At 36.1% G+C, this 20,520-nt stretch overlaps 1 protein-coding gene across 1 annotated transcript in view; it reads right to left on the reverse strand.

Moving 5' to 3' along the window:
* Positions 1–20,289, reverse strand: part of KIF6 (kinesin family member 6) — a 185,972-nt gene extending 165,683 nt beyond the window's left edge. The window contains exons 1-3 of the mRNA XM_085320637.1: positions 20,213–20,289; positions 19,132–19,241; positions 14,980–15,054 (exon numbers count right to left, since the gene is read on the reverse strand). Coding sequence (XP_085176763.1) covers positions 14,980–15,054; positions 19,132–19,241; positions 20,213–20,278 — 251 coding nt within the window. The 5' untranslated portion in view covers positions 20,279–20,289. The remainder of the gene's footprint in view (positions 1–14,979; positions 15,055–19,131; positions 19,242–20,212) is intronic.
* Between the last annotated feature and the right edge of the window lie 231 nt (positions 20,290–20,520).

Genomic DNA, 20,520 nt, shown 5'->3' on the forward strand with positions numbered 1-20,520 from the left:
CAAGCATAAGCCTTCTAAAATTGAAGCACAATCTGCCACGGAAATAGGATGGAGGATAAACTCCCTCAGGAAGTCTGAGAATAAAACTGACTTTATAAGAGACAAGTGACTAGGAACTCAATGCAGGACTGACAAAGCTCCTTTGCTTAGAATCAAGCTGAGGACTGTGATTTCAGCTCCCAAAAAAAGAGTAGATTGGAAGACGCAGTGAAAAGGAACACTCTCTGTTGGAACAGCTGGTTCACAAAGAACTAAACTTATGATCTAAACAGAACTACAACCTGCGTAGACATACAGGTTAAGGAATGAATAAATTTCAAAACAACATGCAACTACAAATCTATGTTTAATGTTATGAATGCTAGTCAATGCCAGTTTTGAAAGTCTGTGTATGATAAGGTCTAAGACGAATTAAATCATATAAAAGCTATTTAAACTCTGGCTTTACTAATTCATACTTCTTTTAAGGAATTGGCATCCTTTACTTGTTAAAGATATACTTTGTTCTTTCTCTATTTTGAAACATTTCAMGGCAAAATGGAATACCAAGCTGCCTTATAAGTCTAATTTTAATTCTTTCTCCCATGGAGTTTTATACTGAAATCATAAGCATATATATATATATAGGTGGGTCAATACTTAATCAATCACTTTTAAAACTGATATCTATATGCTAAATACTCATAAAGTCTAAGATATTCACCTATTGTTTTTCAACCTAAGATGTACAACCTGTTTGGTGAAAACTGAATATAAGGCCTCATGTCCTTTAGTCACTCACAAAACGTTATTAAAAGATAAAAACACTGTAGAATTACCGTTGACAAAGTGAAGGATCTCTCAAATGCTAAGAGTTAATATAATCTTCAGAAAATACACACAATCTCCCATTCTTCACAAGATGTAACGGTAATAGWTATCTGAAAAGTTGGTAATATTAATTATGAGAGGCTGGGAAGAAGTTGTGTTCTCTGAAAAGCTTCCACCAAAAGGATTCTTGAGGATTGTCATCCACAAATGAAAGCTGTTCCTAACACTAGTGGAGCAGATTCTCTACTGGGAAAGGCAGCAGGGAATCAGCAGCTCTTCTCTACCATGCATAACTTATTCTGAAAAATCTACATCTGAAAAATGTCAGTTTACTCGGACAAAGTCCACATCTTTACTCTCCAACTTTTAAGAACATAAATCTCAACACTTTGTTAAGCTTATGCTTATTGATGACAGTTTTCTGAAGACTTTAGAATATTCATACATGAAGAACATACACTAAAGGGATATTTTCACAGTCATGTTCCCTCAGTGTTATCAGAATGCCCATTTTATTCTTCTGCAAGGAAGTCGAGTTTTGGCATAGTTAAGGGGGTGTTTTGTTCAATAAATTATCTCTTGCTACTTCAAACAAAACACATCAAAGACGCATAATCCAAGGAGAGGCTTTGCTGAAAAGATCTTTCATGAGTTTATACAACATTGTATGGCTCCCTGTTCAGAAGTTCATGGACTGCTTCCAGATGGATTAGCTAAAACGTTGCTGGAGAAATCTGTCTCCAGTAGATATCTTAGCAAAGTTACTCCCATTATGATTGTTAAGAGTTCCTGGAGGGAACAAATACTGAGATCAGAACTATAGAGCCTATTAAAAAAAAGCAATAGGATGACTAAAACTTGTCCAAATTCGTGAATTTGTTTCACTGTGTTAGGAAATTTGAAGAGGTCATTTTACTTACAGGCTAGAACATGCAGGTGTATTTTTATAACATTTTGTGATAGATTTAATTTTTACTAAAAGAATGATAATTTTTACTAAAAGAAGAGAAAATGCTATTCACCACAAGCTACRTACAGCAATCTTTACACAGCAAAATGCCTGTCAACAGCATAGTATTGCATATGAGAATATTTAATGTTAAATTTAAGCCCCCAAAATACAGAAAAAAAGGCAAAAAAGGAGTTTCTAACAATTCTCCAACAAATAGCTTGTTGTTTCAGCTTTACTTCTACTGCTTAACAATCAGCTATGCCACATTCCTATCTGGAAAATATGGAGCAAGCTGTATGCGCAAAGGATGCACCTAGCTCATCATTTGCATGAGTAGTAAATCCCACATGTTGGACTTAGCACTTATGAACAACAAAATCCACTAAATATGGACAAGAACCATTGGCCTGGACTTCTACATGCAAAGAAATCCCAAAGAAATTGTCTAAGACCTCAAATTCTACGAAGACAAGATTTCCAGAAAAAAATGGCATTTCTGGGAAAACACAGACATATTGCAGATAATGTATTACAGTTCTGCAAATAAGCACAATTCAATCTCATTTAAAATACTGAGTTGTCTTTATATCTCGTTATTGAGGTGCATGAGCTTTAGGTTTCATGACTGCCAAGAAAAGCCTGAAAATGTAACATGCTGCAAAACCAAACGGCTCAGAAAAAACAAGCAAATTTAGTCTTTACATTTTTCATCTAACTCATGATGTCAAAATACCAGGATTTCTCAATTTCTGTAATATAATTAATAATTTTGTCAGTAAATGCAAAAATGTTTTAAAAAAATATCTGTTTTTGTGTTTCAAAATATCCATCTGGTTACATCATCTGAAGACTCACAGTTCATGAAGTCATATATAATGAAAACTACTGTAATGTTTTCTGGTGCATATACTTGCTTGAAATTGGAACATATATGGCCTACATGACAATATATTTACATACATGTTCTCTACAGCAAGGTATTTGGAGATAAATTTCTTTTTTTTTTTCTTTAACTACTGTAAGAAAAGTYAATTTAAAGCAAAATATTGGTGAGGAAACATCTTAGCTATCTGCCTGATACAGAAGTATTTTAAAGCCATCAACAAGTATTTATGAACTAAGCAGCTCTCAAAGTTGATACCATTGAACAGTCTAAACTTATACACCAGAAGTTTTCTCTGGTGAAAGTTAAAGGAAGAAGAAAATAAACCTTTAATAAAGCAATATGAAAACAGGCCATAACAACAGCTAATATCAATTTTAATTAATTAATAACATAAAGTGCAGTTAAGTAGCCCCTAGTCTTTGAATGAATATTGTTTTAGTACAGCTCAAATTTATTTTATTATATTATTCTGCAATAGTTCTTCTAGTCTAATGATATACCTACTTCAAAATGATTTTAATGTAGAAGAAACACTAGATCTTTTCTTAGATTTTTCTCAAAGAGCCATATTCTTTTCTGGTTAAGCACTTAAAAATTGTTCCTGACCTTTAGAACTGAAACAGCATGTGTTTTACTTTACAAATTTAATCAACAAATATTTTAAATACAAGAAAGTATTTAATATGTTCTCTATACTGCATACACCTGAAATCACACTTCTTCCAAATGAGAGATTGTGCGCGCACACAACTGAATAAGATTAACTTGATCTCCTTATTCAGAGGATATATAYATACACATTTACTAAAAGAAGAGAAAATGCTATTTACCACAAGCTACATACATCTTTACACAGCAAAATGCCTGTCAACAGCATTGTATTGCATATGAAAATATTTAATGTTGAATTTAACATTATATATACACTTAACCTATATATATATAGGTTATATATACACACATATACACTTACATATAAAGTGCTACATATACACTATATATACACTTATATGTATATATAYACTTAACCATTTATTATGATAGCAACATAATTTAGCATTTTGTGATCGGGCAAGCTAGAAATTTTCTAGTTTCACTTCCAAGCTGTGACACAGATACTCTGTGTTTTTTTCACATTGACAACGCACAAGTCAAAAATTACAATACTTTCAATATTTTCATGAATAGAATATTGAAATAAGCAGTAAAGATTTAGAAAAAGCATGCAGAAAGAATTCATCATCTGCAAAATATCATTAAGCAAGATCGCAATCCAAAGCTCATTCATATCACAGAACATTTTTCCAATGAACTCACTGACCTTTAAGTGAGGTCCAAAGTATGGAAGGTACTAATACAATCTGATGTACATTTTCTGCTAGTATAAGCACTTAAACCCAATACAGCGTTTAAATATATCTGCATGTATCAAAAGTACTTCTGATATTAACACATTCTGTTCTCCTAACACACATTCTAGAAAGGTTTTGAGTAATTTTTTTCCCCAACTAATTTGGAATACACTGAATTTTAACAACTCGATTGTTTTGGAGAAGAGACATAAAAAAACAACAAGTTGAAGTAAATGCTTCTTAATTAATCCATTTTCAGTATAATTGAAACACTGTTCCATAACCTAAATACTATTATATGCAAGTTTATGTAACAATGCTTGCTCAAGAAAAAAAAAAKTTTGGCTTTATGAAAAATTAATGACAATCTGCTTTCTCTTTTGTTTTGTGGCTCTGAAATACTAGTTAAAAAAAGTCATTTATTGATTAAAAAAATACATAGCAAGGGTTTAAAACCTTAAAAGCTCCACTTTATCAGTGGTAAGAYAGTTATACATATTTGAAAAAAGAGCTTCCCAAAGTCTCAAGAAAAGAATTGTTAATAAGAAAGTCATTTATTACATGTAAAGACTTAACCAGTAACACTGAAGAAAAATAAACAAATGTTGTAATAACGTAGTTGCAACTATGATGGTCTAAGGATATAAGGAAAACTAGGTGTTTAGAGAGGTAGTATCTTTTATTAGAAAAGGTAATGCGGTAGGGGTGGGGGAGAAGATCCAGGGCTTTACTGTCTTACTATTTCTTTTGTTACGTTAAAGAAGATTCTGCCTCTCCCCTCACAATCTTGCTAAGCAAAAGCTGTCAGTAGAACTTTGCATTAATTATGAGACATACACTATTCCTTCTAGTAGAGACTTATCTAAGAATGTAGTTAAAGAAGAACAAAGCTATGTGTTTTTTTTTCTCACTTTTTCTAATTCAGTTATCAACTTGTACTTTCTAATATAATTAATGTCAAATTAAAACATGCACAATAAGAAATTACCATTTCATTTAAAATTTCAAATTTAGATCCCTACTTAAAAAAAGAAAGGCTTTTACAGACTTATGTATTGGCATTTTCAGTCAGTCAGCTGATTTACCTCATCCCTAAAAGATGCATAATTCCTAAATAACGGGCCTGATACAGAAGTCTAACTCATGCAAGTAATTCTACTTAAACTGATGGATCCAATATGTTTACAACTGCTTAACATTCCTCACATGAGAAATTCCTAAAGTGAGAGCTAGACAATTTATGGGTAATTACTATGGTTTGAAATATAGTTCAGCATTTAGTCCTTGAAAATACAAGACTATATAAAGAGATGTTTAAAAACCAGTGACAGCAGACAGAGGTTGAAAGCAGACTAAGGTTGTTTTATTGTGGTTATTTCCTCTGACTACATTTTGTTTTAATTTGCAACGATGGTTATTTGCTCTATTTAAAGTTTATGGACACAGAACTTTCATTTCTTTTTGTGCTCATTGTTAAAGAGGCTGCATGCAGGCTTATGCCCAAGCATAATGAAGTATTCTCCTTGCTCTGCTGTTGCACTCTTTCTGTAAGGCCAGACAGACAAGCTACCATGAAAACTACAAGATCTGTAAAAAAATAATAAGAAGAATATTAAGAATAACTCCATACCTATAGTCCTACATCCAATCTTGGACTCCCTGGTACAAGAAGGGTGCTGTAAAGAAACTGAGGCAAGTCTAATGGAGGATCATCTAACTAAYTAGAGCTAAAGCACATAACATGCAGGGGGAAGCCAAGTGCTGAGCTTTTTCAGCCTGGAGAAAAGGTTTCTATGGCTATAYCAGAGAAGACAGAGCCAGACTCTTCCCAGAAGCATAAAGTAGTAAGACAAGAGGCGGTGTTCACATGTTACACAAAAAGAAATCTTAAGTGTCCCATCCTTGGACATTTTCAAAGCTCTACTGGACGAGGGCCTGAGCAACCTGATCTAACTTTAAAGTTATTCTTTCTTTGCTCTGGAGACTGGACCAGATAAGCTACAAGGATCTCTTCCAACCTAAATTATTCTCTGATTTTAAGAGAGAATTTGTTAGCAGTAGACATAATTCACACAGACTCATCTACAAAGGAGGGAACCTAATGCCCCCTCCCCCAAACTAACAGTCCTTACCAATCCCTGCAAACGCACTGCAAACTTTGCTGTAGATCATCTATGCATTATTTTTATAACCACCAATATGATGGCCTTCCTTAGAGACGTCACAGCACTCTGGTTCCTTTTTTGTTACTCAAATCTTCAATTCATTGTGAGAAAGCCACAGAAATAATGATGAACTTATTCTCAAGCTTTTGAGAATCAGCAGGTATTACAAATGAGGAATCTCATCTTGACAATTGCTAAATGAAGCTTATCCAGAACACTGAAGATCACCATAGCAACCCTGAATATTAAGTCTGAGCAAAAAGATTTGCTTGCTGTGACATTTAGTTTCTATCGCTAGACATACATCTCAGTCTTCAAAAGGATTAAAAACATTTAAGCAGATGAAGACCTTTTTCATTTATTTTTGTTTTAAAACTAAAAAGTTCCAAATGTTTGCACTAGGTTTACAATGTGAACAAATAAAATGTGTCAAGATACATTAATGAAGAAAAAAGAAAACCTTATTAAATAAGGACTAAATTCTGTGAGTGTTTATATGCAGATAAAAGAAACACCTGGGACTCAGAAATATTGCTTGAATTACTTTGAAATAATAATATCAATCTGAAATAAGCTAACAAAAACAACCAGCTTCATTTTAAATTACTGGTAATGTAAATGTAAATAGCCATTCAACAACCAGGAAATTATCAGACTGATGAAAAAGGTAGAAAACACCAATATCTGATCTTTAGATCCTGTCAACTCTTTCCTCATCTCAGTTCTTGCTGATCTGAAATATTTTACCAATATCCCTCTGCTTTCCTTAACCCTAGTTCAGAAAACCTGAATCCATAGTCATTTTATAAATAAACCCAATACAATCCTGCAAAAACAACTCCCAGATACGATGTTTATGATTAAAGGAGTAAAGAACTATTTGCAAGATCTGGAAAATCAGTTCTAAGTGAGGATCTTTCTTTATAGAAATTCAGTACTTAGGTATCATCTACCATTTGGAGCGCAGATTAAAGTTCTTTCTAATTAAAATAAATAAAGTATCTCAGTATGATATTTTTTCTTTATACTTTTGCCAGATTTATGGAATAAATCTAATCTGGTTATGCCTCATGCTTCAAAAAGAAGACCAATTTCCAAATGCACATGTATCTGTTCTTGAAAACTTGCTGCAAATAAGCTTCTTCAGAAATTTCAAAACAGTTTCCTAAAAATAAGTAAATAAAAAGATAATACAATTTCTTTTAAACTAAAGTATCTAAATATACTAAGAGTTCCACCACAAACACTGAAAATAGGTGACACAAAGGTCACCTGAACCAAAGCTATCAAACTGTAATCTATAATAAGTAAACTTTTTTAACAGTTCTAAACTAAATGCAAGTCAAAACAAACATGCCTAATTAATAGTGATTAACTGATAATGTCTTTTCATTTTCTACTGCTTCATACGTGTACATATTTTCAAGAACTGTAATCATTACCGCTTCCATTTCCAATTTAGCTCAAACTTTATACTGCATTCAAAAGCTGTGTCCTTTTACTGTATATAGATTCTATAGTTCTTTGTGCCCAAGCCATCCACATTAGAAATAATAAAGCCGTGATGCAAGTTTGCCTGCAGCTGAGCTGTGCCACTATTTACCACACTGCATCACAAACACATCCAAGTCAGAAGGGATCATCATTTATTCAAGTCTATGATTTATTAAATAAATACTGAAAATCTTCCACAAAGTACACAAATATTAAAGCCTGATATTTGCACCTTTCCAGAATTCCAGAAAAGAAGATTATATTAAAGCATAATTGTTGTACTAGGAATTCTTCATTTAAATCACAGGAACATGAAGATTTATGTAAGGGTCAATGTTCCACAGACTCATCATAGTAGCAAGTATTGTATGATGCTGATTATACCAAGAGATTTTACCCTRGTTAGGGAGTTATTGTGCCAGGACTACAAAAATGAGTAAATGACTGTTCTGTCACTAGGGTCTTACAACATTCTAATTACTCTACCCTTTTGTATTACTAGAGAGTTGGATTATGCTGATATCCTAGTACTCCAAATGTAAAAGATTTTTTTTCTTCATGAGCTCACTGTGTTGGAAACTATTCTTTTTTCCAATTAGGTCATCCAGCAACCTACTGTACCAACCAACAGTATCTACAAAGGCAGAATCAATATTCATTGTTACTGCACAAATTAAGCCTAAAGAGAAAGGAAAATGTGGTATGTATATTGCCATCATTCACTACAGCTGAGTGGTGGCAATAACGAATAAAGAATAATGAGTAAATGATTTGGGGGCAGGGAGAGAGAATGTATCTATAAAGAGTGCAGAAACAGCCTCCTATACATGATAGAGCCAAAAGACAACAGACTTGAAAAATGCTCAGAATTTCTGCAATTCTCTCATTTGAATGAAAACACTGAAGTTAACAGGTGCCTTTAAATATCTGACATTTGTTTTGAGAGACGTTTCTCATTTTTGCACTATAGTTTTGTGGTGTTTATCCTTTTTTATTAAAAAACAGTGATTTTGGCAGAATTCACCAGGCACTTCCTAAAACTAAGGCAAATTTTTCACTTTATTTCCATAGGAAGTTTAGTTAAATTTTATTCTTGTATGCTTAAATATGGTAACCAATTAATGACACCACTTTTTTGAGGAGTTTCAGCCTTTAAGTACTTTCTTCTCAGAAAACAGTCCCTTCACATCAAAAGCTACATTTCCAATACACTTACCTTGATCCCTGAGCTTACTGAGTTAAATCTAGACACTCTTATAATAACATGATTTGTGATACATAACTTGCATTTTTGTTTTCATAAAAGCCACACAATGAAGCAAATGTTAGCTCACAATCTATGTTCATTTTATTTTGATATTTGATATGCCCTTCAACTACTCTACTCAACTACAATATTACCGTTTCCAAAATCGTACTGCTCAGAATAGAAGACTATAGACTATGCTAACTTGTTGTATTTCCTCAATTATTTTTCAAAACTGACTAACCCTGTCTCCCTAACATCTTTTAGAAAGTGTCTCATGGTGTTCATTCTGAAAATGCCTACTAACTCAAGAATTGTCCCCTTTCCTAAATATATGCAAATGAAGTAATGGACAGTACTGGGCAGAGGAAATTAACAAAAAAGAAAGTGTTTGATGGAACCAGCACATATTACTAATGGTGATAATCTTATTTGTTTGTATATATAAAAGGACTCAATTTGCAACATATACAAACAGTCTACATGACACGTTCTTGTCTGAGATGACCTAACTTTCTTTCTCTCATTTCTTGCTTTTTTCATTAYGTCAATTCTTGCCTAATCTTCATTGATGCCTACATATGTAACACATGCTGCTGCAGTTAGGAATGGAAATAAACCAGTTTCTACTTCTTGTAAGAAAGTATTAGCATTCTTGGTAGAAGAAATCTCTTATGTAAGAAAGAAAAAGACTTAAGCTGCACATCACAAAACACCTTGATGAAGCAGAGAAATAGATGAATAGATAAGCAAGACTTTTCACATACTCCTACATCCTGCTCAGACAGAATAAATTCAACTAAGAATGAAAGTTTAGTTAATCTTCTAAGGAATTTATTCAGATTATTTCCTCATTGAAGGAGAAATTACAGGTTAAGAAAATTCTATCTGTTTCAGGTTTCTTCCTAAAATAAAAAGGATGCATTATTTGTCCATTCAAAGGGATGAGCTCTACATGCTCTTTTGAGATATAATCTCTTTAGAATTGAAAGTATCTCTTAATAAATTTATCTGAGATGTAACAAATCAGATGTTCACTGTGATGATGGCTTCTGGATGTTAGAGAATACACGAATAATCATGAGACTGCCTTTTACTTTTCTGTTCTCCTGCTACATAAATTCCCTGACTTTGTATTTTAAAACTTCCTTGAAAGCTCTTTGTACTCTTACTACTACTGTTACTGAAAGTGTTTTAGATACCTGACATGTTACATACGTGTAATTTTATTGTTAAATACTCAAAACAAGAGCTTTTATTTCAAATTATACAAAAGCAAATATTATGGGAACAAAAACAAATCTGATTGCATAATAATGATATTTTCCTCAAGACAGCTACCTGAATATTTAAAGTTTGCAGGAATAACTTCAGACAAGAACAGAAATTAAGGAGCTTCTGAAAGATCCATCAGGAAAAGAGCAATATAGTATCCTATATAAAATCAAAAGAACTATTGCAAGGTTTCCGAGATGCRGAAAATAAAATCACAACACAAGGTCTAAATTACAAGAAAACCACAGAATCACAGAATGGCTGAGGTTGGAAGGGACCTCTGGAGATCACCTAGTCCAACATCCCTGCTCACGCAGGGTCACCTAAAGCATGCCAGACAGAATCACGTCCAGGCAGGTCTTGAATATTCAATATTCTCCAGAGAAGGAGACTCCACAACCTCTGTGGGCAACCTGCGCCAGTGTTCTGTCACTCTAACAGGAAGGAAGCTCTTCCTCATATTTAGGTGAAACTGCCTGTGTTTCAGTTCGTGCCCGTTGCCTCTTGTCCCGTTGCTTGGCACCACTGAAAAGAGTTTGGCCTCATTCTCTTGACAACTCCCCCTTAAGGTGTTTGTAGACATTGATAAGATCTCTCAGTCTTCTATTCTCCAGGCTACACAGGCCCAGCTATGGCAGCCTTTCCTCACAGGGAAATGCTGCAGTCCTCCAATCATCTTCGTAGCCCAACACTGGATTCCATGTCTCTCTTGCACTGGGGAGCCCAGAACTGGACACAGAAAAGTACAGATTGCATCAAATCCGGGAGCATGACATAATCTGCACCTTAACTACATTTGAAGGAATATCAATATTAACTCCACATGCTTTGTTAGGATAAATTTATACTAAGGTATGTATGGAGAAATCTTCCAATAAAATAAAAATGAAAATGTTCCTATTGTTGTGTCTGTCCTTTTGATCTGTCCCCAACAGCTTCAAAACCAAGGAAAAACCTTCACAATTGAGAAATAAGAATTTATAGTATTTAAGAATCTCTACAGGTCTTTTACAATATGATGTTAAAAAATAGAGGTCATAATTTATTTAGAACAAAAACCTTATAACATAAGTTAGATTCTCTGTTTCAAGCAGTATCTCATCTAAAGGTCTGAATTTCAGAGCCACTATTAACCCATAATCCTATTTAATTTGATAAAAGGGCATATAGCATTATTTAGCTTAGATGGCCATAATGAAAGCATACCTTGAAAGAAAAAYGGTATCCCTTTTACTGACTACTGAATTTTTCATTAGTTTGAAGAATCTTGTAGCTACTTTATTTTCCTTGATTAGATAGCAAAACACAAATCCTTGAGTTATCAGAGAACTAAAAAAATAATGAAAAAATCACAGCATATCTAAATACTTTCACATATCTTATTCACAGACTTACGCAGGAAGAAAAAATATATGAAAGTAGAAAAAGCACATGAAGGTCACTGGATTTCTGTAAGTATATTTAGTAGAACTAGAAACGTCCTATTAGGATGTTTAGTCTACATCCTGTGGCTTTATATTACAAAAGAGTCTAATGATGAAAATATTTTCCCAAACACTTTAAATTACTTGTGAATTACTTTCTAAAATTGCAAAAAGGGAYGTTAATGGTTTTATTTCTGCTTCAGACAGTATGGTCAACATTAGGCCATATTCTCCAAAATATTTTGCTTACATTCTTTGTATGAAGATGAAGAAGCAGAAAAAATAGTGCATAGAGTAATACAGATGCTGATTATTGAGGTAAACACCACACATTAGAAGAAACCAAAATCTGCAGAAAAAGGAGTATTATCATGGAGGCTATCAGAACTTTCAAAAACCACAGCTGAGTTATTTGTAAATTGCATGATATATCTGAAGAGAAAAAAATATCTTCAATGCTATTGAAAATGCTATGCTATGTAAGTCAACACAAAAACACTGGCCATATTAGAATTGAAAAGAAAACTAATTCAAAAACAATACTTATTTTCTTATTGAAACCATCATCAAAACACTGATATTTGAAGCATTATCAGCATAATCTTGTTGTTACACTAAAGTAAAGCTTGTTTGTTCGTGAACTGTAAAAGAAGGATGTTACTGATTTTCTCTTTTTTAACAGTTACCATGTTAGTGCTGCATCTTAAAGATCAAGCTGGCTGCACAAAAAAAGTCAAGAACATGCACTTAAATCAAAAAGGAAAGGGGGAGAGAAGAGGAAAGAAAACCAAAGGAACCAAGGAAGAGATGAGTCAAGGTTTAACAAAAAGTAATAAAACAAATCAAGTAAATCACATGCTTGTAATGATTTTCAGAGACTGGCACTTCTGACAGAAGAAGCAAATTAAGCAAACTGGTGTCTAGTGCCTCTGAAACCACAGGCAGGATGACAATGTAACTGGATTTAAAGACAGAAAAGTAGTGGCACAACATCAAATAAAGCAGATTTAGGCAGCAGCAGAAAAAGTTGCACCCAATTTTCATCCATCCAAGAACAACTATAAAGCTTTTAGAATCACAAACATATATTGCTGGTTTTAGTTTAAAACAAGTCCCAAGATTTTTTTTTCTGAGTATTCAAATTCTTAACTGCATTTTCTCATGACTATAGGTATGCATGACGAAGAGCCTCACAATGTTACTGAACCATTTCATTGGCACTTTTCTGCACATTTCSTTTTCCTGGCAATACAGAAGCAAAATCTGTTCACTCAGTAAAATTACTCCAATATCAGAAATAAGCACATTTTAACTGTTTTTTTCCCTGAATAAGAATGTTGACTCGCAAACAAACAGAAAGAAATCATGAAGAGAATTTTGCCATAAAGGACTGTGGTCTTTCAGAAGTAACAGGGCAATCCTTATTGCCCCCCAATGGAAAGGAAATTTGAATCAGCAGCTGAAGACTCAATCAGTCAAAGAACTTCACAACAAAGAGGGCATTTTAAAGTACTTGGTTTTGCCTGGGAAGTAAATGAATGAAGAGGAGAAGCAGGAACACATTTCAGATATTTGCTAATCTACTACAAAAATACAACAAAAAATATCCTTCAGTTTTATCAATAAAAACAAAAATATTAATTTGGATACAAAGTTTAACATGTTAATAATGCTCAGAAAACTCAAAACATTCTTGTTTAAGAATGATTTTATAATTTCACTTTAGCAATAAAAATAAAGGCTCAGATATTTCAAGATGATTATGTGCCTAAGTCCCACTGATTTCAACAGCATTTAAGCACTTAAAGACCTTTAAAAATGAAAATTAAAGTTTATGTAATGAATTAAACCAATGTATGAAAATTTTGTATCAGTCAACATTAAAATAAAGGAAAAATGGCATCACTTCCTGTTTATTAGAAGCACTGCATAGGTGAATTGCGCAACTAGAAGATCCTTCCATATTCCGGCAAACTACTCCGAAGGAAAAAAAAAACATGCTTGTTTGTTGCTAGTTAGCTTCAACAGTTTGAGTTTGTTGAGGATAATTTAATCCACAGCATGTAACAAATGGTTTTGACCATTTGTTTTCCAAACACAGTCAAGTCTTATTTAAGATACAGAAATTTGTCTGCAATCATCATTAAAATCAGAAACACTCAAAGTATTTCTGATTTCAAGTAAATGGGTTAACCTGAAGCTATACATTGTAGAGTCAGATGCGCAGAGATCCATTTTGGACTAAAGAATTCAGAAAAAGTATTTTTTCAAGCACATTTAATTTATGCTTTTCAGGTTTCAGTTTCACTGGCTCTGCATTTTCAGAGTCAGTTCCCCTTCTGTCTCACATGGGCCTTTTATGCAGAAAATAGAGGGAGGAAGAAAAAACTTTTTGAAACAACAAGAAAAAAGAGCTAAGTGTATTTTTTTAAACCCACCACATGCAACTAACAGTTGGAGAAACACCAGGGGTCAAACTCAGGATGTCTTCCTGCTCCCTGCCTCACATGGTGGAAAACACATGAGAATGCTAAGAATAACTTGCAGAACTATACCTTAAGTCCATGGGCAGATCTGACAATGAATGAGAAAGAAGTTAGTACCTGAAGTAATACTTCCAAATTTACTTCAAAATTTGGATTCTAAAGTGTAAACAAATAAATATTAGGCAGACATTCTGATTCCTCCACTATGGGAAGAAAGACAAAGACTAGTAGTAATAGCTTTAGCTATGAGGGCATTGAAAAAAGAGAATGGCATATTAGGAAATCCCACTTGGTTCAGAGTGGCATTTAAATTGTGCAATGAATGAGTGTGACTTCTACATCAGTAGAAACTCTCATCTTTGAGAGTCATAAAATATAAGCTGTGTTTAATTATTATACTGAGGAGAAATATATATATATATTTAGTTCCAAAAGCACTGTTATACACATTAAGACAAAAATAAGGCAAATTTTGAGAGTATCTTGGCTTAACTCCTTAATATCCTCAACATAATGAAAAATAAATAAGGGGGATTAGATTTTCTTACGTTTAACCCTTCACAGAACTATATAGGGAATAYTTCTAATACTGCGAAGTGAGCTTATATTATAAACAAAAATCCTAATAGATACTGACTTCTATGCTTCTGCAACAGAAGAGGCAACAGAAGCAATTCTAATTTAGGTGCTAATGACAGAACCTTACCACATAAAAATCCCAGGAGATTTGTGTATATCTACTAGATGCAGACATACCAACATTTAGAAAATTAAAACATAATCCACTTTTACAACAGTGACACACTTGTCGGCTTTTCTCCAAATAACGCAATGAAAGCTAATTTTGACCCTGCATAACCCCTCATTACTCACAAGAACAACAACGTACCATTCTGCCACTGGCTTGGCAATGCTGTCAAAAACGACATCTTGTTTAGCCTCTTGATCAAAAATTTTCTGAAATCTGAAAATATTAGGCAAATAATAATTGTTCAGAATCTTAAAACACTACTTGATTCATACATTTTTGTTTTTGTTTGTAATAGTCAATGTTTACATCACCAGGCTTACATAACTTAGTACAATGTTTTCCCTGTAATCTTACCCACAACATGCTGTTGTGCCATTGTATATAAACAGGCTACACACAGTGCTGCTTTGACAAGATCTGTACAATAAAATCCTCTGATAAAATGATGTGGCTTGGAAAAAAAAAACGTTATCTTAGATCCATCAAGAGAATCAGTGTTTGTAACTGGCACCAGCCTAAAACCTGGATAAATAGATTACGCTATAACCAAATACAGCATCCCACCAGTATTGCCAGGCTCACATTTTTTCATAACTATTTCCTTCTTTCTGCTGCACACTTACCGTATGTAAGAGAAAAGGAGATATTTAGCCCAGTCTAAGTTCTGTCCTCCCCTATATAAAAAACTGCAATTATCTTATAAAATCACAAAAACTCAGAATAGTTGACGTAGGAAGGGATCTCTAGAAATGACCTAGTCCAAACCCCATTCTCAAAGTAGGGGCAACTACAGCAAGTTGCTCAAGGTCAGGTCCAGTCAGGTTCTGAGTGTTTCCAAGGATGCAGATCCCACAAACCTCTCTGGGCAACTTGTTCAAGTATTTGACCACCCTCACAGTGAAGAAGTTTTTTTCTTATGTTTTAATGGAATTTCCTAGGTTTCAGTTTGTGGCCATTGCCTCTCACCCTTTCAACTGCTACTACTGAGAAGACTGATTCTGGCTTCTTTACCTCCATCTCCATCAGGTATTTATACACACTGGTAAAATTCCTCTCAGCCTGCTCTTCTTCACGGTCAATAGTCCCAGCTCTTGCAGGCTCTTCTCATGTGTCACATGCTCCAAGCTCTTAATCATCCTTGAGGCCCTTTGCTCCACTTGCTCCAGTATGGCCACATCTCTCCTGTACTGGGGAGCTCAGAAGTGGACACAGCACTTCAGAGGTAGTCTCATCAGTGCTGAGCAGAGGGGAAAAATTACCTTCCTCAACCTGCTGAGTACACTCTGCCTACTGCAGCCTGGAATATCGTTTGCCTTCTTTGCTGTGAGAGCTCATTGCTGGGTCACATTCTATTTGTCCACTAGGACCCCAAAAGCAGCAAAGCTGCTTTCCAACTGGTCAACCCCTGCCTGTACTGCTGCAAAGGGTTATTTCTCYCCAGAGGCAGGACTCGGCCTTTCCCTTTGTTGAACTTCAGATGATCCTCTCTGCTCCTTTCTCCAGCTTGTTAAGGTCCCTCTGAATGGCAGCACAACAGGTATTTGGATACCATGTGCAGTTTCAGCCTCTCCTCCCAGGTTTGTATCATCTGTAAATTTGCTGAGGGTGCACTCTTCTGCTTCACCCAGGTCATTAATGAAGGCATTAAACAGTATTGGACACCAATACTGACTATGCTAGCAGTGACTGGCCTCTACCTGGACTTGGTGCTGCTGTGTGTAATACCCTGAGCTCAGCAGTTCAGCCATTTTTCAGTTCAGCTCATTGTCCACTTATCTAGCCCATATTTTATCAGTTTTTCTATGCAGCTTTGATGGAAGGCAGTGCCAAAAGCCCTACCAAAGCAGAGATGAACAACATCCACTGTTCTCCCTTTATCTAACAAGCCAGTCATCTCCTTGCAGAGGGCTACCAGGTTAGACAAGCAGGATCTCCCCTTCATAAATCCAACTCTCAATTATATTCCTGTCCTTCACATACTTGGAAATCACTACCAAGACTATTTACAYCACCACCTTCCCAGCGATCAAGGTGAAGCTGACAAGCCTGTAGTACCCTCCACCTTCCTTCTTGCCCTTCTGGAAGACAGCAGTGACATTTGCTTTCTTCCAGTCCTCAGCAACCTCCCTCAGTCACTGTGACTTTGCAGAGACAATAGACTATGGCCTCGCAATGACACTCGCCAGCTCCCTCAGCACTTGGCGCCRCACCCCACCAGCTCCCAGGCACTTCCTTGAACAAACTGGTCCAGTTTGTTTCAAGGTTCCCTAACCTCATCCCCCTCCACCAAGGGCTACTCTGCTTTGCTCCAGACTTTCCCACTGCTCCCAGAGGTCTGCRTCTCCCAAAGGAACGTCTTGCCAATAAAGACCACAGCAAAGGCGGCCTTTTCTGTGCCCTTTCTCGCCAGGTCCCCTGCCCATTCAGCAGTGGGCCCACATTTTCCCTTCACCTTCCTTTTGCTGCTCATATGCCTTTAGAAGCCCTTCTTCTTGTCCTGTACATCCCTCAGCAGATTCAATGCTAGGTGAATTTTTGGCTTTCCTAGCCCCATCCCAGCATGCTCACCAGCATGCTTGAGCTCAGGGAGATGATCTCTGAATATCAACCAGCTTTGCTGGGCCCTTCCTCTCTCCAGGATCATATTCCATGAGATTCTTCCAAGTAGTTGTATTAACCAGCAGTTAAGTCTGCTCTCCAAGTGCAGAGTTGCAATTTTACTTTTTGCCTTGCTCCCTCCTCTTAGGATCCTGAATTCCACCATCCCATGATCACTGGAGCAAAGGCTGTCCCCAGCTGTCACATTCTTAATCAGTTCCTCATTTGCAAGAATGTGGTCCAGCACAGCATCACGCCTCTTTGGCTCCTTATTCACCTGTCAGGAAGTTATCATCAGCTTACTCCAGACATCTCCTGAATTGCTTGTGTCTTTCCATGCTGTCATGTTGTCCCTCCCATATGAAAGTGTATATTCACACAGCATTTCACTTATTTAGAAAGGCACCACATTCTCCAAGGTGTGTATTATACAGTGTGTACAACATCTCAGAGAAACACATAATACAAATGGTAGAGGCATACACTCTATCCTGCAAACCTTTAATCTGCCAAATTATGCAACCAATTTTATTTGACACTTGGAGAAGAAAATAAGAACAAAGGCAAATAATGATTGAGGTGACCAGGATACAAAGAATACATGCAAGTTGTTTTTAGGAGGATTTTAAGGAGGAAAAATGAAATACTTACTTGAAAGCATTACATAAACAATTTCTTATTGCCTTAAGGATTATGAGGTATAGTATAATATTTCTCAGGATCCATCTCACAGGCTTTTTAATAAAGGATAAAGTCATAAAAAACATCAGCATTCCTTACAGCTGGCTTGGGCATCTGCAGCCTAACTTAGTGTTGCATAGTCATCTAGTTGAAGAGAGTAGTTCCTCAATTCCAAAGAAGAATAGATTTCCATAGCTGATTTACAATGACATCAGTTTAGCTGCAGATGTTTGTCAGATGCACTCTTTTTCAGTAGCATAAAATAATTAATTTGAAGACCTACAGCTTTTGTGTTATAAAAAATAATAAAGAACTTCCAAGTTGGAAGAAGATATTATCTTAAATGTGGTTATACATTTAACACATTATCAAAATAATTATGCATTTTATGCAATAATTATCAAAATTTTTAAATACTGCCTCCAACTTTCTGTTGAAAAGATGAAAATATTCAATGGATAATGCTGTACTTATTTTTAGTCTCTAAATAATATTTACATTCTAGTGTGATTATTCTGCTTCTTTTAACAATCTCTGGTTTTCTTTATTGTGTTTTGGTTATGCCTGAAATCAACAAGTTCTAAACAGAGCGTTTTACATCAGGACATCTTTAGCAAGCCTATGCCAGCTCATTAGGTCACATGAGAACACACAGTCCTGCATTCACTTTTCACATGCAAATTTCAAACAAGCTGTAAGAATTGAAGAACTGGTAACTGAAGGTGCAATTTTTGAGACAGACTCTAATGTATAATGACATGCAATGGATAGACAAGAATATATATATGTGTGTGTGTGTATATATGTGTGTATATATACATATATATATGTATCCTCAACTGTCAAGTTCTATCAGGTGCATAGCAAAATATGCTGCTGCGTTCCTCTTGTTAAAAGAGTTACACAAAAATAAAGCTAACTACATGAAAACTTAATTTTAAGAAAAGGCTTTTCCAGGAATGGTGATGTCAACCACTGAAGASAAAAGATAAAGATAAGGTTTTTACTTACTTGAACTTGTAGCTTTCTCGCTTATTATTGACAAACCCATCAGCTAAATCACGTGGCACAATAATCTCCAGACTCGATATAGATTTCTCATCACCATCAACTGAATAAATCTAATAAATACAGACGCAAATTAACAAAATGATTTTACCAAAAGAACAGTATTATTTGTGTGTGTGTATACACACACACACACACACACACATATATATATAAAATACATGTGTAACACGCCGTAGGTATAACTTACATAAGCTTGGCATCTGTAACTGCCAAAAGACAAGCTGCATACAGATTTCAGAATCTCATTGGATACCATGGCTAATCAGCATCTTAACATAACATAGTAGACCAGCATAGCTCTGCTTACTTTAAAAGCCCTTACTACTTACTATTTGGGTAGATTTTCCTTCAGCTGTTATACAAGACAAGCACATAGAACACTAGTTTGTTGGCTACCACATAAACACCACAGTAAGATTTTAGAAGATATGTAAGCGAATTTGCTTAATAAACTGCTTTAATATTTAAGCTATTATTGAAAAACAAAGCACAACACCCAAGCAATGCCATCCCAAAAGTCTTGGGGGAATCTACTAGGAAAGACTAGGACAGAATGAATGGAGCTTGTTTAAAAAAGAGAAGACAATAAAGAGACCTGAACAGACTATTTGGAGGAATTCTTTCAGCATTTTTATTAATCCTTCCAGTTATTTTTATTACTCCTTCTAACGGAAGTTAAATGCCGGGAGCCACACGCCCCCCTTCAGCATTCCTAACGCCGTCTCACTGTCCAAGCCCAGGGGAAAAGCCAACGGCTTTTTCTTTGCCCCTTTTCCCCAGTACCGGCGCGGAAAAGTAGCTCCTTGCCCCGTCAAAAGTTACAGCCTCCGCTTTTGTACTCCCAAACGTTACTAACTTCTTAGGGCCTCAGAGAGCATCACGGCTCCCTGCGGCGTCCTGCGCCGCTCCCAACCCCTCACCACACCACACCACACCACCCCCCACCCCTGCCAGCCGGCCGCCCCTCAGCTGTTGGCTCGCCCCAACGCCGGCACCACCGCACAGCCGGCTCCTCGCCTACCCCGGCCTGCTGCCGCCTGCCCAGGGGCTTCACCCGCGCGTAGACGCGAATGGTTTCCTTCACCATCGCTCCSTCCGCGGCTGGGGCAGGCGGAGGCGCCACGACCCCCGTGGCCACGGTAACCGTGCACGCTACCCAGCGTGCCCCGCGGCGGGCGGGCGGTGCCTCTCTCCCCCCCCCCGCAGGTGGGTGAGCGAGCGGCCGTTAACGGTAGTTGCGCTGCCGCCGCGTTTCCCCGGCGGGAGCTGTGGTGAGCGGGGGGAGCGGCGCTGGCACACGGCGGCCGGGCGTTTCCCGTCAGAAGCGTC

This window comes from Rhea americana, unplaced genomic scaffold (assembly GCF_003343005.1).
Source record: "Rhea americana isolate MKP2758 unplaced genomic scaffold, rheAme1 scaffold_119, whole genome shotgun sequence".
In the NCBI taxonomy this organism is placed as follows: Eukaryota; Metazoa; Chordata; class Aves; order Rheiformes; family Rheidae; genus Rhea; species Rhea americana.